This window comes from Halichoerus grypus, chromosome 6, assembly GCF_964656455.1.
Source record: "Halichoerus grypus chromosome 6, mHalGry1.hap1.1, whole genome shotgun sequence".
Lineage (NCBI taxonomy): Eukaryota > Metazoa > Chordata > Mammalia > Carnivora > Phocidae > Halichoerus > Halichoerus grypus.
The window spans coordinates 145518208-145543425 of NC_135717.1; the positions used below are offsets into that span (position 1 = coordinate 145518208).

Sequence of the window (25218 nt, forward strand, 5' to 3'; positions counted from 1 at the left end):
TGGGTCATTTTCTGGGTTATTTATGCTGATTATGGTTGTTATCTAGTTGTATCCATGGGAAGTGGTGAGCTTAGGGTCCTCTTACTCTGACATCTTCCCAGCTGACCTCACCATAGACATTTTCATATTAACAAAAACTGAGTTTGCTACTAATAGACACTTATTAAACAAACTTATTTAAAGGAACAGTCCTTTTCTCAAGAAAATCCCAGATGAAAACTCCATGTGCCAAGAAAATAGAAAAAAATAAGAAATAGGAAATATGTTGGTAAAATCAAACAGAAATTGACAGTATGAATAGCAATAATCACATCTTGTGAAATTAAATGTCACAAGTGAAATTAAATGTCACAAGTCAAATGAGATAAAATTTACATATAAGTCAAAATGGAGCTAAGTTGAGTTAAAATATTCTATGATTCTTAAATTCCCTAGGAGGAGGGAAAAATTTGTTAATTTTAGATTATGTTAACCATATATATTATGATTTCCAGGATAAAAACTAAAATGAATATATACAAACAATGTTATTTCCACACTAGTGGGAAAAAGCAAAACAGAACAATAAAGTAAAAGGAGCACTCAATCCAAAATGAAGCCAAGAAAAAGAAACATAGTATAAAGAAAAAGAACATAGTATATTCAGGGGTGCCTGGATAGCTCAGTTGGTTAAACATCTGAATTTTGATTTTGGCTCAGGTCATGATCTCAGGGTCATGAGATCAAGCCCCACATCAGGTTCCACTCTGGCAGTGGAGCCTGCTTAAGATTCTCTCCCTCCCTCTCCCTCCATCACATCAACAGGCTAAAAAAGAAAAATCACATGATATCTATAGAAGCAAAAAAACATTTCACAAAACCCACCTATTTATGATAAAAACTCAATAAACCAGGAAGAGGGGAGCTTCTTCAACTTGATAAAGAATTTTTACAAAACCCTTACAGTTAACATCATACTTAATGGTAAGAAATACAAAGTTTTCCCACTAAGATCAGGTACAAGACAGGGATATTGACTCTGATAATATTCTGGTTGGTATATAAGACTCTGGGTTTGGAAATAAGAAATCTTACTCAGAATACGAGAATTTTACCAAAAGTTTGTCAACAAGTCTAGGTGATAAAAAGGCCCTGTGAGCTTAGGTTTACATTAACTCCTTGTTTTCAACTACCAAATCAAGTGTAAAGTAAATGATTATTGAGATACCTATATCCTTAATGTAAAATGGAAAAACAAGGTTGGGGCGCCTGGGTGGCTCAGTCGTTAAGCGTCTGCCTTCGGCTCCGGTCATGATCCCAGGGTCCTGGGATCGAGCCCCGCATCGGGCTCCCTGCTCGGCGGGAAGCCTGCTTCTCCCTCTCCCTCTGCCTGCCGCTCTGCCTACTTGTGCTCTCTCTCTGTCAAATAAATAAATAAAATCTTTAAAAAAAAAAAATTAATCACCTTCCAAAATGGAAAGTACCAGGCCTAGAAGGATTCCTGGTGAATTCTATCAAACATTTAGGAAAGAAATTATACAAATTCTCTATAATCTCTTTCAAAGGATAGAAGCAGAAGGGATACTTTCTAATTCATCTGTAAGGCCAGAATTAACCTCATACTAAAGACGGACAAAAACTATACAAGAAAAGAAAACTACGGATTTTCAATAATGTGATACAGAAAATCCTCAATAAAATATTAGCAAATCAAATCCAACAATTTATAAAGAAAATTATACACATTACACATTATCTAATGACCAATTGGGACTTACCCCATATATGTAGAGCTGGTTAAACATTCAAAAATCATGGGGCACCTGGGTGGCTCAGTCAGTTAAGTGTCTGCCTTTGGTCAGGTCATGATCCCGGGGTCTTAGGATCGAGCCCTGCATTGTGCTCCCTGCTCAGTGGAGAGTCTGCTTCTCCCTCTACCCCTTCTCCTGCTCATACTCTCTCTCTCTCAAATAAATAAAGAATCCTAAAAAAAGCTGACATGTGGTCAGAGTCAAAAATCAGTGTGTCTATCACATCAACAGGCTAAAAAAGAAAAATCACATGATATCTATAGAAGCAAAAAAACATTTCACAAAACCCACCTATTTATGATAAAAACTCAATAAACCAGGAAGAGGGGAACTTCTTCAACTTGATAAAGAATTTTTACAAAACTCTTACAGTTAACATCATACTTAATGGTAAGAAATACGAAGTTTTCCCACTAAGATCAGGTACAAGACAGGGATATTGACTCTGACCACTTCTTTTCAACCTTGTACTGGAAATCCTAACTAATGCAATACACAAGAAAAGGAAATAAAAGGTATACAGAATAGGAAGAAAGAAATGAATTTTTTTTTCAGAATACATGATCATCTATATAGAAAATTTAAAAGAACCAACAAGAAAACTTCTGAAACTAATAAGCAATTATAGCAAAGCTTCAGATGTAGGGTTAATATATAAGAGCCAATCACTTTCTTATATACTAGTAACGAATAAGTGAAGTTTGAAGTTAAAAACACAGAACCACTTACATTGCCACCCCCAACTTAAATGCTTAGGTATAAATCTAACAAAATATGTATAAATTCTGTATGAGAGAAGTTACAAAACTTTGATGAAATAAATCAAAGAACTCAATATAATTGATAAGTATGCTATGTTCCTGGATAAATAAACTCAATATTAGCAAGATTTCAGTGCTTCTTATCTTGATTTATAGATTAAATGAAATCCCAGCAAGTCATTTTGTGGATATTAACAAACTGATTCTAAAATTTATATAAAGAGGCAAAATGCCCAGGATAGCCAACACAATATTGAAGGAAAAGAACAAATTTAGAGGACTGACAATATTTGACTTCAAGATTTGCTGTAAACCTACAGTGTGGTATTGGCAAAAGAATAAACAAGTAATGGAAAAGCATATAGATAACCCAGAAATAGACCCACACAAATATGGTCAACTGATCTTTGATGAAGGAGCAAAGATAATACTACAGAGTAAAGACTGTCTTTTCAACAAATGGTGGAAGAACAAAGTGGATATCCTCATATTAAAAAAAAAAAAATGAATCTAGACACAGACATTATACCACTCACAAAATTTAACTCAAAATGGATCACAGACCTAAATGTAAAATGCAAAACTCTAAGACTCCTAGAATATAACATAGAAGAAAATCTAGATTTAGGTGACCTTGGGCATAGCTATGACTTTTTAGATACAACACTAGTGGCACAATGCATGAAACATAATTGATAAGTTGGACTTCAATAAAATTAAAAATTTGTGTTCTGCTGAAGACAATGTCAAGAGAATGAGAAGACAAGCCATAGACTGGGAGAAAATATTTGCAAAACATTTATCTAATTAATGGCCACTATCAAAAATATACAAAGAACTCCTAAATCTCAACAAAAAGAAAATGAATAACCCAGTTTAAAAAATGGGCCAATGACCTTAAGGACACTTCACTAAAGATAATATACAGATGGCAAATAAGCATATGAAAAGATGTACCACATCCTATGTCCTCAAGGAAATGTAAATTACAACAAGATATCACTTTACACCTATTAGAATGGCCAAAATCTGGAATGATGACAACACCAAATTCTGACAAGGACATGGAGCAACGGAACTCTTTCATTGCTGATAGGAGTGCAAAATGTTCAGCCACTTTGGAAGACAGTTTGGAACTTTCTTATAAAACTAGAAATAATAGCGCACCTGGGTGGCTCAGTCGGTTGTGTCTGCCTTCAGCTCAGGTCATGTTCTCAGGGTCCTGGGATCGAGTCCCTCATCAGGCTCCCTGCTCAGCGGGGAGTCTGCTTCTCCCTCTCTCTCTGCCTCTCCCCACTGCTTGTGCTCTCATTTGCTCTCTCTCTCAAATGAATAAATATCTTTAATTAAAAAAATAAAACTAGAAATATTTTTACTGAATGATCCAGCAATCTTACTCTTTGGTAATTATTCAAATGAATTGAAAACTTATGTCCCCACAGAAATCTGCACACACATATTTTTAGCAGCTTTATTCATAATTGCCAAAATTTGAAAGCAACCAAGACATCCTTCAGTAGATAAATGAATAAACTGTAGCACATCAGACGATGGAATATTATTCAACAATGAAAGTAGATGAGCTACCAAGCTATGAAAAACATGGAGGAACATTAAATGCATATTACTAAGTGAAAGAAACCAACCTGAAAAGGCTATTATATGTATGATTCCAACTATGTGACATTCTGGAAAAGGTAAAACTGTGGGGATAGTAAAAAGATCAGTGTTGCCAGGGGCCAGGATTGGGGAGAAGGGGTCAAGAGGCAGAGCACAGAGGATTTTTAGAGCAGTGAAAACTACTCTGCATGATACCATAGTGATGGATACATTGTCATTATATATTTGTCCAAACTCACAGAAAGTATAACATCAAGAGTGAACCCTAATATAAACTATGGACTTTGAATGATTATGATGTCTCAGTGTAGGTTCATAGATTATAACAAAGGTACCACTGTGGTGGGGAGTGGAAGTATGTCAATAATGGGAGAGGTTTTGAATATGTAAGGAAGGGAGTATACAGAGAAATGTCTATACCTTCAAATTTTGTTTTAAACCTAAAACTGCTCTAAAAAAATGAATGCTGTTATTTTATATTAAAGAAGTACCAAAGAGAAGTCAAAAATTCCAAACTATATTGAGATTTTTATTATATCTTTCTTATTAATTTATAGAACAAGCACTCAAAAAAATCAGTAAAGACATGGTTTGATAAACCAATTTAATAACATTTGCTTAAAGGACATATATAAAACAACAACTGGAGGAAGCACACAAGACATTTACAAAACTTTGACTTATACTGGTCTTAAATCAGGTCTCAAAAATTACTTAAGGATTGAAGGACACCTGGGTGACTCAGTCGTTAAGCGTCTGCCTTCGGCTCAGATCATGATCCCAGGGTCCTGGGATTGAGCCCCACATCGGGCTCCCTGCTCAGCGGGAAGCCTGCCTCTCCCTCTACCACTCCCCCTGCTTGTGTTCCCTCCCTCGCTGTGTCTCTCTCTGTCAAATAAATAAATAGAATCTTTTAAAAAATTACTTAATTGAAATCATGTGCAGTATGTTTTTTGAATATAATGCTAATAAACTATAAATGAATGATACCAATAATACTAATGATGATAGTACTAATAATGAACTAATACTATAAATGAATGATAAATCAATATAACTAGATAATCTTTACTCTCTTGGAAATTAGGAAACATCTGAAAAATTCATGAGTCAAAAAATCATAAATATTTTAAAAAATAACTAAATAATAAAAAAATCTATATATCATAATATAAAAGCAATAGCCAATGAATTTTTTTAAAGTAAATCAATTCATCAATAAAGCTAAATTTTTTGAAAGAAATTTGATGAATTCCTGGCAAGTCTGATTATGAAAATAAAAAAGAAAGCACAAATAACCAGTATCAGCAATGAAAATGAGGCAGGATGACAAATGATACAGTCTAAAACTATAGTAAGGAAATATTGTGAACAACCCTATGGCAGTACATTTGAAAATTTGGAGAAAATGATCAAGTCTTAGAAAAATATGATACTGAAACTAACCTTAACTCTAATCTTAAACCTAGCATTATAGGCAAACAACCAGGAAGGAAAAAATTTTCAACCTGTGACAGTACTTTTTTTTTTATTTTGTTAGTTAACATACAGTGCAATATTGGTTTCTGGGGTAGAATTCAGTGATTCATCACTTACATACAACACCCAGTGTTCATCACAACAAGTGCCCTCTTTAATACCCATCCCCCACCCACCTCTCTCCATCCATCCTCAGTTTGTTCTCTATCATTAAGAGTCACTGTGGCTTGTTTCCCTCTCCCAAATGTCCATCAACTGATGAATGGATAAAGAAGATGTGATAGTATTTTTTTATTTTATTATGTTAGTCACCATACATTACATCATTAGTTTTTGATGTAGTGTTCCATGATTCATTGTTTGCATATAACACCCAATGCTCCATGCAATATGTGCCCTCCTTAATACCCATCACCAGGCTAACCCATCCCCTACCCCCCTCCCCTCTAGAACCCTCAGTTTGTTTCTCAGAGTCCATAGTCTCTCATGGTTTGTCTCCCCCTCCGATTTCTCCCCCTTCATTTTTCCCTTCCTACTATCTTCCCCCCCCTTTTTTTTAAACATATAATGTGTTATTTGTTTCAGAGGTGCAGGTCTGTGATTCATCAGTCTTACACAATTCACAGTGCCGTGATAGTATTTTTAAAATTATATACCAAAGAATGTGTCTCACAAAATATGTGCAAGACCTTATTAGGAAAATTGTAAAACTCTATCAAGAATGTTAAAGAAAAACTAAATAAATCTATGAATTGAAATACTAAACTTCAAAGATTTAAATTGTTCCAAAATTAACAGTGGGATTGTGTAAGACTGTGGAATCACAGACCTGGACGTCTGAAAAAATAATACATTATATGTTCAAAAAAAAAAAAAAAGAAGATAGTAGGAGGGGAAGAATGAAGGGGGGGGAAATCGGAGGGGGACACAAACCATGACAGACTGTGGACTCTGAGAAACAAACCGAGGGTTCTGGTGGGGAGGGGGGGGTGGGAGGATGGGTTGGCCTGGTGATGGGTATTAAAGAGGGCATTCTTAAATGCTTGCTGTATAGAAACTTGTACACGGATAGTCAGAGTAGTGTTTTTTCTTAATAGTCCAAAACTGGAAACAGCCCATGTGTCCAACAACAATGGAATGGATAAACTCTAATACATCCATACAGTGGAATATAGTACAGTGCTGAAAAATAATGAACTACATGTATACACAGCAACAAAGATGAATCTCAAAACAATATTGAACAAATGAACACAAGAGAATACCCACAGAATTGTAGCAAGCAAAGCTTGCTTAATACATAGATAGGAAAAATTATAAAGTAAATCAAGAAAGTCAAGGTTATAAAATTTAGCATAGTGGTTATCCCTAAGAGAAGAGACTTTAGAACAGGACTTATGTGCAAGCTGTGTTCTATTTTTTTTTTTTAATGATAAGAGGTCAAATGGAGTATGTATTTATATTTGTATTTATATAATAATTTTAAACAATTTATGCATAATTTATATAATATATAATCTTTACATACTTATAATTACTTATAAATCCTAAAATTGTAAACACCTGCTATATGCAATATTTTGTGTACATTGTATATATCACAACAAAATAAAATGATAAAAAGAGCTTTCTGTGCTCACTTGGCAACACATATACTAAAATTGGAATGATATAGAGAAAATTAGCATGGCCTCTGCACAAGGATAAAATGCAGATTCATAAAGTGTTCCATATTTTGCTTTCCTTTCTAATGTTGATGAATGACAAAACTATGTCTCTGATAAGCAAAGTGACTTGACCAATTGAAGTCCCTTCCAGCTTCAAACCCCACCCCCAATTTCCCCTTCAAAAAAATAAAGATGTTCCCCAAATCAATATTTATATAAGTAGTTTAAAGCTAAACATTAATTTTGTAGGGAAGACTGGTAATGCCTATCTTGACTTTTTTCCTCACTAGAGTATAAATAGATTAATAATACTTTTATCTATCTTTTCAATTAAAAGTGAAATCAATGAATGGAGGCCCTGATTCATTTACAAATGAACTTCTGCTACATAAAATAAAAATCTATCTTTCTAAACAAAATATAATGAAAGATAAAAATTCTGCATTAATAAAGTATACACTTAGAAAACCAAAATATTCAGTCTATGGGGATACTTGTTTAAATGAACCTATGGGAAACAATAAGTTTTGGACCAGGATTGTTAGTTTCTAATATGTTTGTCATTCAAATTGTGAAAAAGGGGCACCTGGGTGGCTCAGTCCCTTAAGCGTTCGACTCTTGATTTCGGCTCAGGTCATGATCTGAGGGTTGTGAGATTGAGCCTGGAGTTGGGCTCCATGCTGGTTGTGGAGCCTGCTTAAGATTTTCTCTCTCTCTCCCTCTGCCCTGCCCCACCCTCTCTCTCTCTCTTTCTCTAAAAAACAATTGTGAAAGACAATTTTTACTTATATTTACTAGTTTTGTATAGTGCAAGCAGTATTTTAATATATATTCAATATGTGATGTTAGCTCTGTCTGTAACAGAAACATATCTGTATTCTTATTTGACAGGTAGAGAAATCATCAGAGGCAGAAATTAATAGTCAATGAGAAATGCATTATGAATGTATAAACCATATGTATGATAAGTATTTCTGTTTTGTAGCTATAAAAAAACAATGATTACAATGATACAAAAATGTTTAATTGGATCCATCACTCCTCTATCATTAGTGTATCAATATAATACCACTTACTGACTTCTTTTGAAATAAAACTAGTAAAGGAAATCAACCATATATTTGGCTCATGATTAATAAATATACATAAATGAGTAGAATTAGTGATGTCTTTTTACCAAGAGCAGAAGCTTTTATATATGTCAAGAACCTGAAGTCCAACTATACAAAAACAAACAAACAAAAAACAGGTGGCAGTAATATTTATATGGCCACTATGACCGTGTTATTTTGAAAGCCAACCTACTTACATCATCTGCCTCTCCAATATTCTATTGGGTGGGGCCCTAGTTTGGATGACCTACTGTATTAACACTCCCTGAGGGAGTCTAGGTTGGATATGGGAATATTTTCCAAGAGTAATTAAATTGAGAGAGTGAAACAGGAGAGAATCATGTCAATGGAACCTCCTTCATGGTTATTACTGAGCAATTGCTAAAAATTATTTGAAATAACTTGAAATCAATTAGGACTGTGTATCCTTGTTATCTTTTGGAAATTAACTTTTCTTTATTAAAGACACACTAAAATCCTCATATATTATGAAATAAAATACATTTAAAAAAATACCTGTTATAGATTTGGAATTCTTTGAACAAGGACTTCCTGGACTCCCCCCAGAAAATTGTTCTGTCTAGTTTTGTGGTTAATCCTGGGATCCTTCCAGTGACCCCCTGGAACCTTGATCTTGGCCTGGATTTAGAGACTCTTACAGATAGTCTCACCTCCAGGATAGCTAAGTCTTGGCCCATGGCAACTGAGATAGCATTAAGGCTATGCATAATAGAGTTCATTTAACTTAAAAAAATAGCAAAATGGCTAGAGTTATTAAATCCTTAATATATGTTAGGCATTATACATGTTCTATTACTTTATATTATCATATACATTTTAGGAGAAAAAACAGACAGAGAGAAGGTAGGTAATTTGCCCAACATTACACAGTTAGTAAGTGAAAAAAAACAACTTATTACGTGCAAGATAGATGCGAGGCAGATAAATGACTAAAGTGTAGACTCTTCAATATAGACTGAATTAATTTATCCTAGAATTAATTTCTCATATATCACAATTCCAGAGCCTTTTCTAGTGAAAAATTAAGTGGTGTGCCAGATTCATTGGAAATGTAAAATGCAATCTTAGACAATGACTGCTGGGTAGTTCTAAAAGTAATATCCTGTTAACACTTACTGTAACTTAGAAATGGGTAAACCTGCCAATGCCATGACAGTGAAGGATCAGTATTACTTATTTTTCCTTTTATCTCAGGTTCCCAAATAGCTTGGCATAGCACTGTTACTGATCCTGTCATTTAACACTTTTACATTTTGTTTAGGATTTTTGCATTAGTTTTTACTTTAAAATATTACATTAAAATATTATTTACCTTGATTCCTGAGATTTTTGTTACCTCCTTAAATTTTGTGCCTAAAGTAAAATATTTCATTTGCCCCACTTGACTTACCCTTGTCCTGGCTCTGGTTAACAGCAAACATGGAGACACATTATACATTAATATGACTATACATATGACTACATGACTTTAACAACCTGCAATTTTCTTGACTTATGTGGCTCTCACAGAAGAAACTAAAGAATGACTCTTTATGTAGTATTTGGTGCTTTACTATAAAGATAGTGAAGAGTTTAAATTCAACTGACCAATACAAATGGCAAAACATATCCTTTCAAGTAGAATCATATATAAGTTGAATACAGAAGACTTGTTATAATTGGTTAATATGCACAACTACATAGACTTTGTGAAAGAATGGTTCTGTTATTCCAGAGGGATTCACTTAAATATAGCAATTCTATAATATTGAAAATTGTATCTGCAAAATCTATAGATTTTAGAAGACAATTTAGTAACTAACTTCTCCTTTACTTTCCTAAACGTCATTCGTATACTTTATGTATCACCCAACCCCCAAACAGACAAATTTTGAGAATTAATTTAAATATCAGAAACTAGCAAGTATTTTTCATTCTAATACTTTTTTTTTTTTTAGCCTCCCTCCCATAAAATATAGTGAAATATGTAAAGGAGCGATTAGTGCTGCTGTTAGCCTTTGACCCTTACATACAGCGTTGGCTCTATTCCCAAAATTTCTGTTTTTAAAGTTTTGCAACAACAATCCTCTTCTTTATTCATGAAGTCACTTTCCTTAGTGATCAATTACATATTTAAATATATTTTAAAAGAATAGGAATGTTGCTTGTCACACACAAATGGATCTTAGAGAGTTACTGGTTTCATGCCAACGCTGTCAAATTCCCAGCAACAGATTGGCTTGGTTAAGGAAGAAGCCATAAACACCCTATCAACAAGTATTTATACAGATGTTAATGAATTTAAAATTCTGTTAGTGTAACATTTATGCCAAACTCCAATTTTATTTGTGATTTATTTGTGAGGTATGATGCAATAACTTCTTTTAATAAACATGTACAGACCACTTATACTTTAAAATGGAAACATATTTTTAGTGTTTCCAGCATGAGAGACATAGAATCAGCCATTTATCAAAGTTACCAAAAACATTTCCATTTTGCTCATCGTGCAACTATGTCCTCCAAAAGCTTTTGGTAAGGAGATGAACTCATCTCTATCCATGAAACCAAGAATACGTTTTTATTATATTACTAAGAAAGACCATTAAAGGAAAGGAAAATAGTCATGGGAGGGTTGCCATATATATTTAAAATATAAATAATTAGCTTTTTGTGTGTTTCCCAAATGATAATTGAATCTTAATCTCCCTCTATGTAGGATATTTATGCTATACTGGTAATTTAGAAAACATTTATTTGAAGCATATGGGTTTAATGAACACTTATTTTGTTTTTCATGAAGAAAAGAATAATATTTCCGTTAATTCCAAAAGAGACTTCATTTCTTTCAGTGAACTTCTTAAAGCTGAACTGCTTTCCTCTAGGATTGTGTACACTGTGGACATTTTAGAAAGTAGCCTTATATGATGTAGTAGTTTTTTTTTTTTAAATTTGCCATCCTTCATTGTCAATTTTTATCTCAAACGAGCCATGACTTTCAGAGCTAAAGTTTCTATTATAATGATTAAGTTAATTATGTATGGGAATGTATTACCCTCCGCAATGCACCAAATGGTTTGTCTACATGCTAAAAATCTAAATTCCAGCTCTACTTTTGTCAGGGCACTGACAGACCATTAATCAACTATGACAATTATTCCATTATTTCACAAATATTTTTGAGCACTATCCTACTGTGTACCCCTTAAAGAGCTTATTTATAGTAGGCAAAACTGACACATGAATAGGAAAATAAAATATGATGTAATAAATGCTATCATGGAGTCTCTATAGGAACCTTTAGAGGGCATCTCCAACTTAATTTGAGTAATAAATGCAGTGTTGGAAGATCAAAGACTCTGGTTTCTGACTTATATATTGACAATGGTGGTAGCATTATGGGACCTTGTAAAAGGTAGGAAAATACATGAGTTCAGCTTTTTTACATACTCAGTTTATATTATCTGTAGGATGTCTAAGTGTCGAAGCTTTGGATGAATACATGTTTCAGAAGGAAATAATGAAGGTGATTGAAGAAGTTGGATGAATATCCTCACACAGGAAAAGTCTAGCCTAAGAGTAAATGGGGCCAGGTTCGAACCCCAAAAAAGAATCCTGAGATCAGAAGGGATGACAAGGGAGGAGGAGCCCTTGCAGGAGACTGGGGTTTAGACAAAAGGTCAGAGAAAAAACAAGAAGGTGTAATGAAACAAAATCCAAAGGAAATAAGACTTTTAAGAAGGAAGGACCGGACAACAATGTATAATAATATTATAGAGGAGTCAGTAAGATAGTAACTTCAAAAAGTCCTAAGGATTTAGCAGTATTAGTCATCTTGATGTGAACAGTTCCAATGAAGAAGGCATCTTGCAGTGAGCTGAAGCATGAATTGTAATAAGTCAACAGAGACTGGTCTTTATCTACCAAGTTTATCTGATTAGGGAAGGAGAGAGAAGAGTAGCTAGAGGGGAAGGTAAAAGCCATTTCTGACAGATACTAGAAATACGGAAGAAAAGAAAATACTGATAAATAAGAGATCCTAGATTTTATGAAAAGGTTGGGATCCAGAGCAGAGTTGAAAGCACTGTGCTTAGGAGAAAGGGTGCCTCTTCTACTGTGATAGGTCAGAAAGGTACCTTTGCACTTACGTCACCATATACAAGGCTGCTCACTTCTTTCAAAATGGAGCCTGAAGTAAAATGGGTAGTGGGGATAGAAAGGAGGAACCAGTTATTAGTGACATACCGAGCAGGTAGACTAGATCTAGTTTCTGATTAGATGTTGGTACTGTAAGTCATGAGCAGCCAAAGCTGACTCCAGAATACCTGGTCTGGATGACTTGGGAATTCAGGAGGCAAAACAGATTTAGTAGGATGATGATGGTAAAAACAAGCTGTGATTCTGAAGTTCAGCTGTATATGAGAACAGGAATAAAATAGAAGCTGGCAATACTTAGCTGCCAGCCCCATGAAGTAATACACAATGTCTATCTGGTTGACTATCATCAGAAGTCAGTGCAGTGCCAGGCAAAGAGTGGGGTGGGGTGGGGGTCCTAGATACTTGTAGAATGAGGAACACATCTAAAGGAATCTATAAAGAAGCATGAAAGGGAGCACTTGAAGTCTGGTGTTTCAATGTCCTGCAGAAAAGAGAGTTTTAAGACAAAAGAAATGACCCGTGTAGTTGAATTCAGCAGAGAGGTCAATTAAGATGAAATAAATGTGTTTGTTAGATTAAGACAGTGCTCAGTAAGGACAATTTCAATTGCAATAATTTAAGGTGGGAATGGAAAGTGAAGAAATAGAAACGAGGAGTAGACTTCTCTTAAAAGAATTTTGTTAACCAATATCTTTTAGTGTGAAAGGGAAAGTATTCAAAGAGTATAGAATTTGTCCCTGAAAACTTATATCTTCTTTTACATGAGTTTATTGAATTGGGAGATAAGAACCTATAAATTATGAGGGGAAAATGACTTGTAGTTTAGAAGATATTTAGCAATAAATTTGTATGCCTAGAAAGAAAGTTGCTCCTTTTGAAAGTACAGTAGAAACTAAAATCAAACAATAGGCAAGAGAAAATATTTGCACCAGTAGATAAAGGATTATGAATGGTCAATTAAAAACAGAAAGAGAAATATTAGGATCCAGCAGAACTGGGGAAAACAAGAAAGTATTTTACGCTATTCGGTTTAAAATTAATAAGTAATCGTGGAATAACATTCAATCTCACTAGCAGTAAAAATGTATAAATTAAGTCCACATTAGACAACATTTTTGTCATATTATCAAGAACTTTAAAATATTTAATATCCCAGTGTTGACCAAGGACTCAGTGAAATGAGTAATCTCCAATAGTCTATGGTAAATTGGTGAAAGCTTTTACAACTATTTGACAATATAGATTATATCGTTTCTCAAAATATTTAAAGTTTTATAGATGTTGTCTTTAATTCCACCTGAAAAACAGATCAATTAAATAGATAATTAGAAACCTATCATGTAACAAGTTGGTATATCATAGTGTATAACAACTAATACTATGTTTAGGATGAGATTTCCATTACATAGAATACATTTGTTATAGTACTAACAGAAAAGTAGGATGTATAGAATACATACAATTTTATGTAAACAAAAACAAAAAAAATCTATTAAAAAAAGAACTACAAGGAAATGCCTTAAAAAATATTATCCAGGGGTTATTTTTGGATAGTGGGATTTTTGTGGATTTTCTTTCCTTTTTTTTTTCTTTTTGACTTTTTACTTTTCTCTACTTTTCTAAATTGTCTATAATAAGAATGTATTCCTTTTATAATAAAAAAGTTTAACAATTTGTTTAAATAAAATTACTCAAATTTGTGTTTTGAAGAAAAGGAGCATATGTAGCCAGCAGTTACTAGGGGACAGTAGGAATCAAAGGAAAGACCTTTTTTTCTTAGGTTATGATTCCAGAAATTCATGAAGCAAGACCCAGAAAAGTAGTAAAGGACAGGAAGTAAAGCAGTTTGAGTTCTGCAGGTAGAATGGTGCCTCTTCTACAACGGAAAGATTTTACTGGACATCCTGACTAATGACAAGCATCCATTAAGTAATCCAAATCACCATTATTCTTCCGGTGTGAGATGCTCAAAACAGAACTTCTTCTACAAGTTTAAAAGAGTTAATCTAATTTTCCTCTTCTCAATGACAGGAATAATCCTGAAATGCTTTAGCCAAAACAGAATCAATTTTTTCAGCATATAAATTACAGTATCTTCAGGTACATCCAGCCAACTTCACCAATATGCTTGTTCTGTTTATTACACTGAGCACATGCCAATCTACCAGTCTATGCCTTAGGGTTAAAATGGTTAATATGAACTGGACCTTTACAGTGAAATCTCTCATCTTTACTCAGGGATTGTTGTTTAGAACCTTAGCTGAACTCTGATGTAAAACCACTTAAGGTTTATGGAGTGTTATTGTAGAGTTGAGGAAAACTTTCCAAAATGAGTACTGTAAAAAGTGATTATTGCAAGTATTTGTCATTATTTTAAAAAACAGAAAGACAGATAATTTTTATTTTTAGCTAAAAGTATAATTGTTACGAAAGGGTTCTTTACATATCAAGAGTAGATAAGTTTTTAGCTATGGGCTCAGTTGATTATCAGTGGTCACTGAGTCCTCACTTTTTTCTATCACTGTAATTATGGGTCCACCATCTGGTCTGGTCAGCCAAGAAAGGTGGATAAAAGGCTGGGATTCTGCTAGAGAAAAGACTTAATGCTGTGCAGTAATTGGACGTGGCAACGCCAAATGTTCCCTTTGTTTGAGTCCCTCTTATAGTTTCTGTATAACCTATATGGCCACTTACCAGAATGGTGTCTGCTCATGGATTCAATGGTCAGTCCTTGCATGTGAAGTAATTGTTCCTCCAATATAGCAAATATGGAGGGGTTGGCTTAAGCTCAGGATGCAAAAGATGTGGCCATTTTAGAAACATAAGGTGGCATGAGAAGTAACAGCAAGTTAACTTTGCTAAGTAACATGGAGTCTAGAGAAATAAACATGCTGATTTTTAGTTTTTCTAAGAACTGGCTACAATATCTCTTTGAACTAGAGTCATTTTACTAATTTCAGCAGCAACTTTTAAGGAAAAGAGACATGGTAGATGTATCGCTCCCAACATATTCAGAATGACAAATGCTAACCTTTTATGTGTATGTATGACTGTGTATAGCACCTGCACCAAGCATTCGAAGCACCATGCTTCATTTGTTTTCCAAACAACTTGCAAATATATGGTGACTTTTCTGTGTACAAAGATCTATAGTGAAAGAATTAATAAATCAACATATAAAATATTACGTTTTAAATTATAGGATTCTTGTTAGTTTGATTACCATGAGTTAGTTTTCAAGAGGTACCTTTCTCTGGTGTACTGTCAGCCAATCCTACAAAGCTAGTAAGTCCCTAAACATGATAATGGCTCCAAAAAAGATCTAGTCCATGGAGGAAGGCTCTAAAACAGCAGATCTTTGGTGTAATTCTGAAATGCATGGCATTGTCATAGTAGTAACATCTATAGATTTAAAAAAAAATACAAATGTATAAATTTTACATTTAAATATAAGGGTTGGATTTTTAATTTTTTTCTTTTTCTTTACTCTTTCTTTGTATTTGTTACCTTGTATTCTTACCTTGTATAATTTCTCCCCTTGCATATTTCCCATATTCATTTATATTATGCTTCCTCACCTCCTTTTTTGAAATAGCTACTCTGGCATAAGAACAGGTTCCCTAAACCTTATATAATTGTATTCCTAGTTTAAAATATTGTATTAGCTTACACAAACCAAGCTTAGTTTTATATACAAAATTAAAACTCTGTTTCAAATACCCTCAATATAATTTATGAATTCTACGTATGTATAAGGTTAGTGTAAGAACAATTAGACTTTAAAATAAGCCTGAAAAGACATCATAGGGGACAGATATTCTTCTTATACTAGAATTCTATTATCTACCAAAAATAATTCTTTGAATTTTTAATTTAAAAACTGAAAAAAAGCAAGTCCTATAAGATGTTGGCTGCATCGAAACATTTTATTTTTCAAAATAGGTGAGTTTGAAACTCAAGCAGGAAGATTACTTAATCTGTAAGTGACTGACATTTTTCTTACAGATGATTAAGCTCCCATGAATTAGTCTTTTTTTTCTTTCTTTTGATAAAATTGTTTGCCTAGACAACTACTCGGCCAAATTTTAATCTCTTTAAATAACAAATAAAACTTCCATTTTTTCCCCAGGTAAGGAAGAAGAACTTACCTACAGGGATACCAAGGCAAATGAAAAATTAGAAAGGAGTAAAGAATACACATACCAATGGCTTCACACACAGGTTGGGATTCATGAAACAACTAATTCCAGAAATATAAAATGGTGAGGTCATTTCCTTTAAATTAGATTTTTGTATCGTAAACACATCTTGAAAAGTGAAACCTAGGTTAATTGTGCTAAAACAAACATGACTTTATAGTCAAAGGCCAATACACCCATTGCCAGTTTATAAAAGGCCTCTTCTATAGAGAGATTTAATCACTCTTTATATTTTTCACCTTAAAATGTTTGAGAACTCTTCCTGTAATGCTTAAAACCAACAGATGAACCACACAAATGATTCTACTTTATAAAGTAAAATGCATGGTGTTCATTAACTGTTTATAAATATCATATGTATTAGAGGTTATATTTTATTTTGTGTCATTTCTATCATTTACATTTGGCGGTTAAAATTATAATTCAACACTGTGCTGCCACTTTCCCAGTCATGTAACTAATTTCCAATGATGTCTCCATGCTTCAGTTTCTTCTCCTTTATAGTGAGATGTTAATATCATCTATCTATCTCACAAGATAGAAGTAAGCTCACAAGGTTGAGGATATCAAATGTTTATATCCCTTAGTAACAAACAAGGAAACTTGAATATAATAGGTAATCAATTAATTTTTGTTACATTAATGTATGTATTAGTTTTCTACCACCATAACAAAATACCATAGATTGTGTGGCTGAAACCGCAGAGATGTATTTTCTCACAGTTCTGGAGGCTACAAGTTCAAGATTAAGGAGTTAGCAAGTTTGGTTTTTTGGAGGTCTATCTTCATGTTTGCAGAGGGCCGCCTTCTCACTGTGCCCTCACACAATCATCCTTCCATCTCTGTTGTCTGTGTTTTAATCTCCTGTTCTTATAAGGACACTGGTTATATTGGATTCGAGCCTACCCATATGACCTTATTTTACTTCAATTACCTCTTTTAAGGCTCTATCTCCAAATACATCACATTATGAGGTATTGAGAGTTAGGACTTCAACATATCAATTCTGATGAAACAAAATTCAGCCCACAGCAATGTGGTATAAAGCATATATATATTCATAACCACTGAACCAAAGTTTTAGGGAAATAAAAGTCCAGAAATAATAATATTTTTGACATAAAATTTTAGGACTTTCATTTTAGCTACATATATCCACAAAATAATAAAAAATAAAAATAATAAAATAATAAAGAAGTGCTATTATAAACACTTACTAAATATATAAATAAATATTGAATCTAAATGTAGATGATGCTTTGGAACTGTTTCCAGGCATTCTATAAAATATAACCTCCAATACATATGATATAATGTAATAACTATTTAAATGACTAACAAATAAAATCCTACAATTATGAGGGTTAAAACTTAATTTAGAAGCAGGTTAAAATATGTAAAAAATGAAATCTCTTTTTTATATAATATATATAAACTGAAACTTTCATATTGGTCAATTCTATCCATGTAATTTCTTTTAAAATATGGAAAAGGAAGTGAAGAATGAAAGAGAAATTAAAACAACATTTTATAATCTGGATTATTTGGTCATATTTCATTGTGAGCAAAGAAAGTAAGAATAAAGCAATCAGCATTTGGGAATTTTTTATTTTACTAAGTGCTCTAATTAATACAAGCACAATTTCTTTTATGTTGGTATGACTTAATTTAGTGTAATTCATAAGATGACATTCTTAGAACTATAAACAAATATGATATAACTGATAGTTTACCATCTATTTTAAGCAGATATAAGAGGTCTTGTTCGGAGATTTAAAAAAAGCGTTAGGATAGATAATGTGAAAAATATAAGCAAATTGTTTCAGGATGCATTTTAGATATACTTAAACCTTTAATAATATCCCTTACTCCTAAATAAGTTATATTTAAGCATAAGACACAACAGGCAATTGTTCATGCACTTTATCTTTTGCAAATATATAAAGGAATACGTAATGATATTTTAAGAAAAATTATTTTCAAGAACAGAAATTCTTAAAAAGCCAAATGTCAGTGTTCTAGTTTTAAACAGAAATTAATGGTGAGCATTAGTATAATGCTTTAACACACTATAGGTGTTTTAAAAATAGGAAGCTTTGATTTTCTCATAAGACAAGTAAGATATATAAGTAAATGTAAATGAAATATTTATATGATCTATAATTTATTAACTATCATTGGTACTTTCAAATTTTTGCTCTTTATATGCATTTCTGTTTGGCAAAGAAGAGTGGCATTAAAGTGTTATTTAGAAATTTAAATTTTATGTCAAAGTGAATTTTCAATGACTATGAAAATATGTAAATTTGTATATATCTTTGCCTATACTCTAATTTAATAAAACTATTATTTCCATTTTGTAGATTACTAATTTTCCCAAACTTTTCACTGGGCATTTCTTTCATATTCTTCCTCTACATTTATATAATAATATAATTTTTGTTTTTGTCACTATGCAGCAATCACTTCTTGCCTGAGTTAGATCCAGATGTACTTAATGGTGGAAGAGTTCAGCTTGTGGTAAGAAATGTGTTTAAAGTTACAGAAAAATGTTGCACACGCTGGTCCTCAGTAAATGGCACTTTAAAATATGACCATAATTAGTGTAAATTATGAAAATATCACAACTCTATTTGGGGTAATCTTAAAATACTATATATTAAAATAATAACCTGTTATAACAACATGTTTTCTTGACTTGTAATATAACTTTAAAATCTGATATTACAAAAAAAAATCTGATATTACTTTAAAATATTGATTCTATATGGTAGATTTAAAAATATTAACATGCTACCATTTTAAAATAACATGACTCTGAACAGGAATTGCATAATGAACTTATTTACTTGAATATTTTAAAAGAGTAGGATACTGAGGGAAATATACTCTCACAAGTTAGAAAATCAAAGCAGATAAAAATTAACAAGTAATTGTGAACTCAACCTCTAAGTAATAAAGTATAAATTATTGAAGCTTTAGGAACAACTAAGTTCTAAACACGTTGACCAGAGTGTAAGACTCTAGATAGTATAACTATATGTGCATTGCTAAAGTCAATTGTACTATGTGCTATTAGAAGGAAGACTATGTTAACAGAAGGAGAATGGCAAATGTGGAGTCTAGAGAAATGGAGCCCACAAAACAAGAAATTTTCAATGTGTTTCCAGAAATTTCCAGAGGAAAGGGTACCCTAACCAATGACAGAAGTGTACGGCCTCCTTGGCAGGTGAAAACGGATGCCTCAGGTGACCCTAACTTTATGACACCTTCCATTTATATCAACCAATTAATACTCCTTGCTTAGATTCTACATTCACCAAGAAAACTGATTATAATTTAGCTTGCCAAGTAGAATTTAGCATAAAAAGATAATGCACTTTCTAAAGCATCTAGTATGATGGTATCCAGAGCAGTTATATTCATGATTCTCATGAACAATTCATTCAAGGAGTTTTCCTGAAAAGGAGCAAAATTAGGGCAATAGCTAAAATTAATGTGTTTTCCTGAAAAGAGAGCAAAATTAGGGCAATAGCAAAAATTAATGTGTTTATGAAAATATTTATAGAATCTATGCACAGGTTTGCAATAATCATTAAGCAAATATTTCCTTGCATTTTAATACAGACTCATCTGGCAGAGTGGCATGTAGATTGCCCTAGGAAAATTGATACTTCAAGCTATGAACACCATGCATATTACTAACAATTGCTCACAGAGTGTTGAGTTGCCACTTTGGAGCAAAATGGGCAATATAAAAGTCCCAAAGAATGCCAGGATAAAGAAACTGATACTAACATTGAATGATTATACTTCTAAAAATGAATGAAAACAGACTGCGTAGATTTCTAATTGAAGTGGTTCTATGAGAGGGGCGGCTGGGTGGCTCAGTTGGTTAAGCATCGACTCTTGATCTTACCTCAGGTCTTGATCTCAGGGTCATGAGTTCAAGCCCTGTATTGGGCTCTATGCTGGGCATGGAGCCTACTTAAAAAAAAAAAAAAAAAAATGGTTCTATGGGATTAATGCTCTGAGATTAATCTCCTTCTTCTATATCCCACTGTATTATACTATATTCAAATATATGACAAATGCATAGCAATGATAAGTGCTTTTTTGATATTGAAGAGGTACAGGTGAATACAAAAACAAAGTAAATGGTAGAACAGAAATAGTTTTTTGTTTGTATGTTTGTTTATTTCCATTTTTTTTTTTTTAAATGGAGATAAGAGAAGGGATTAAGGACTTATGTCAAAAGGATACTGGACTATTAACAGTTTTATTTTATTTTTTTTATGTTAAAAAAGGATACTGGACTAATTGAATGCCCAGAGTCTCAGCAATGTGTTGGGAAACTGAAGGCAGACAATTGCACACCTGGGACTAGGCCATAACTGAAAGTAAAATTTAAAAAAAAAATCTGCAATTGCTGCCACTTTTCCTTCGAGACATAAGCAAAACACCCATAATAAAAGGATAGAAAATTATAAAACAAAAATGATCAAATTCTAATTAGAATTATTATGGATATGCAAATAAGCCTACTATAAATTCTGTCTGTATAAAATATTACAATTGAAATAAACAATGGACGGGACACCATAAAAGAGAGACATAGTTAATTGAAAGATTATCTACAAAGGAATAATAATTATATTGACAGCTGACATTATAGCAGAAGCAATCCATGCCAAAAGAGAGTGGAGTTACTTCTTAATAATAGAGATAGATATAAATATTATCCAGAATACTCTTCACTAACCTTCAAGAGTAAGAATAAGATACAATAAAACATTCAAATTTTGGGTTTTGAAGAAGCTAATAAATAACATCTCTGTCTTCCAAATAAGATCAAAGTATTTTGTGTGGCAGACAGGAATGCGAAAAATGAAAATAAGTTATTTTACTTATTTTCAAATATATATCAGAAGACATGCCATAGATCCAGACAATTGTATGGCTGATTAAATTTATCCCCCAAAACTCCAAACTGCAGGATTTTTCTGCAGAAGACAGTCCTAAGTTCAGGTTCTCCAGGAAACATATTCTGAGATTCTTATATTTGAGTGCAAGACATTTGTTGGAGAAGGCTTTCAGAAACAACTCCTTTGAGGGGTGAAAGAAGCGTAATTGAGCAGAGGGAAAAGGTAAAATGCAATAGAGTTGCAGCAGAGGAAATGAGCTCCAGTGGTGTGAAGGCCCTTCTAAGTTGTCCCAGCTTGAGGCAAGAGGATCAGGCTCTTATGCTCCTACATCTCCTCAGGAGAGGGTGTGGTTTGGGCGAGGCAGCCATCTTTAGCTAAGGACAGTTTCCAGAGAGGTATTCAGCTAAGAGCCACACTTTCTCAGCAGCTGGGAGAATCTGACTCAGTCGTTAAAAGTGATCTGAGTGGCATATGGCGATATCCACTATACTCAGAAAGTTTATTGTTCGTAGATGCAACAACTTAGCATATAAAATGTGTCAAATGTCTCCAAATAAATCTATAAAGTAAAACCAATTCCAACCAAAATTATAGCTGCTTTTTTAAGAACCTGAAAAATCTCATTCTGAAATGTGTATTGATGGATAAGAACCCAATATTATATAAGTCAACTTTGAAAAAGAAGAGCCAACTTACATCATAACATATAAAGACTTAGTATAAAACTAAACTTTGTGGTGCAGATAGACCAAAAGATATGAATAGTTAGTTCAGAAATAGACCTGCGACTGTATTGGAATATGATATATAACAAAGGTGGGAAAGGTCAAATCGTTTGGCAAATAGAATTCAGTAAACTAGCGTTGAAAAACAGGGCTATATATAACCCATACACACTATAATAATCAAATGGAATTTAGAAGATTTGAAGACTCAAATGTGAAACATAAAATTATAAAATTGATCAAATAAAATAATTGAGAATATATTTGCAACTTAACAGTAAAGAAATACGCTCTTAAAAGATATAAGTAATACAAATTATATGGCAAAAATTTTTTTGATTGACTTGACTGTTTTAAATTAAATATTAATTCCTATGAAGGATTTTATTTATTATTTATTTTTTTAAAGATTTTATTTATTTATTTGACGGAGGGAGAGATAACAAGAGCAGGAACACAAGCAGGGGGAGTGAGAGAGGGAGAAGCAGGCTTCCCGCTGAGCAGGGAGCCCGATGCGGGGCTCAATCCCAGGACCCTGGGATCATGACCTGAGCCGAAGGCAGACACTTAACGACTGAGCCACCCAGGTGCCCCCTATGAAGGATTTTATAGAAAAGGTTAACAGACAGATTACAGACATGGACAAATTATTTTCAGTGCCTAAAACTAATAATAGCTTAATATCAGGATATAAAAAGAACTTCTGCAAATAAATAATATAAAGTCAGGTAACCTAATGAAAAAAATATAAGTACGATAGAAAAAAAACATACATAGACAGTTTATAGGGATTATGACTAATACATAAATGTGTATAAAGAGATGCTCAGTTACATGACCAGAGAAATAAAAATTAAAACTAGGAAGTTGCATGACTACCCTCATCAGAATGGAAAAAATTAGAAAATTGGGTAATGCAAAGTGTTATCAATAATGTGGAAACACTGCTGTACGGCTGGTGAAAGGAAAAGCTGGTACAGTCATTCTGGAAAGAAATCTGTCAGAATTTAAAAGTAGGTCTTTGTACGCCCTATCATGTATTAGCGACAAACTTTAATTAAAAATATTCTATTCACTGCAATGTAAAAAACAAAATATTTAAGGATAATGTTAACATTAAGATGTGCAAAGCTCCTATAATGATAACTATCAAATATTGCTTTAAAAAAAATCAAAGAGATATATCATACTCATGAGTGGAAAGACTCAAATTGTAAGTTGTCAGTTCTCAATGATATATAAATTCAATAGACCCTTAGAAAGCTTTTCAGTAGAAATGGACAAATTTTAAAATGCATATGGAAATGCCAAAGATCTAGAATAGTCAATATAATCTTGAAAAAAGGACTCGTACTACCTGATCTCAAGACTTGCTATAAAGCCCCAGTCAGTAACCAAGACTATATGTTATGTGCAGAAAGACAAAAAAAATCAATTAATGGAAAATAATAGAGAGTACAGAAAATACCACACTTACAAAGTTAGTTGATTTTCCTTAAAGGTACTAAAACAAAAGAGGAAAAGAATATTTTTTTTCTCAACAAATAGTGCTGGACAACTGTATACAGGGAAAAAAGTGAATCTTGATTCCTACTTTACATCTTAAAAATGAATTTGAGATGAATTATGGCCCTAAATATAACTGCTAAAATTCTAAAATTTCCCGAAGAAAACAGCAAGATATTTTCAAAAATCTAGGGAAGGCAAAGATTTTTTTAAATAGAACACAAAAAGCATAAATCAAAAAAGATAAATTGTACTTCAAATTTAAAACATTTGTACTTAGAATTCAGAAAATAAAAAGAAATGAAAAGTCAAATCACATCCTAGGAGAAAAATTTGTATTTTCTTTCTCTCTTTCTCTCCCCCTCCTTCTTTTTCTCTCTCCCTCCCTCTCTTTCTTCATCCCACCGCCCTCTCTCTGCCCTCCACAGCCCTCTGCATGCAAACAATCCCTCCCCCACATGTACATATCTAATAAAGGTCTTGTATCTAGAATATATAGAAAAAATTCCCACAATTGATAATATAAAGACAAATATCTCAATTTATTTAAAAATGGTGAAGCTTTGAGAGACGTCACAAAGGAAGATGTTTGAATGGTTAATAAGCACACTGATTTAAATTAAAACAACAATGAAACACTACTACACAACACTAGAATTGTTAAAATTTAAAAGCCAGAAAGCACAAATGTGGGCAAAGATATGGAACAACTAGAACTCTCATGCATTACTAGTATAGTGAAAAATGATAAAACCATTTAGGAAAATAGGCACTTTATAAAGTTATAGGTACTCCTACTCTATGACCCATTAATTCTACTCCTAGATGTTTACTGAAAGGAAATGAAAACACATGTCTTCATAAAAACCTGTATGAAAATTACATAGCAGTTCTATTGATAAAACCCCCCCAAAAATGCAAACAACATAAATGTTTATCAACAGCAGAATGGATAAACTGTGGTATATTCTTACAATGGCATACCTACTCAGAAATGAAAAGAAATGAGCTCCTGATACATACAGCAACATAAGTGAATACCAAAATCAATAGAGTGAATGAAAATTCTGTATGATTGTATTTACATTAAGTTCAAGAGCAGAGAAAACTAACCTCTCCATGGTAAAAGAAATCAGAACAGTTGTTGCTTCTGAGGATAAATTACTGGAAAGAGGTACAAAGGAGCCATTTGCTAGTTATATTAGTCAGGGGACACTAGAGAAACAGAATCAGTAGGATATCTATAACTGTATTTATCTATATCTAATATATAAAA

At 32.9% G+C, this 25218-nt stretch overlaps 1 protein-coding gene and 1 non-coding gene across 2 annotated transcripts in view; both read left to right on the forward strand.

Moving 5' to 3' along the window:
• LRRIQ1 (leucine rich repeats and IQ motif containing 1) overlaps positions 1–25218 on the forward strand; it is a 192074-nt gene that overhangs the window by 161716 nt on the left and 5140 nt on the right. Inside the window, 2 exon segments of the mRNA XM_078074184.1 lie at positions 16717–16849; positions 19246–19306. Of these exon segments, the coding sequence (XP_077930310.1) occupies positions 16717–16849; positions 19246–19306 (194 nt within the window).
• Positions 7283–7388, forward strand: LOC118530743 (U6 spliceosomal RNA). Its single transcript, XR_004914792.1, has one exon. It is a non-coding gene; the product is annotated as a U6 spliceosomal RNA (small nuclear RNA).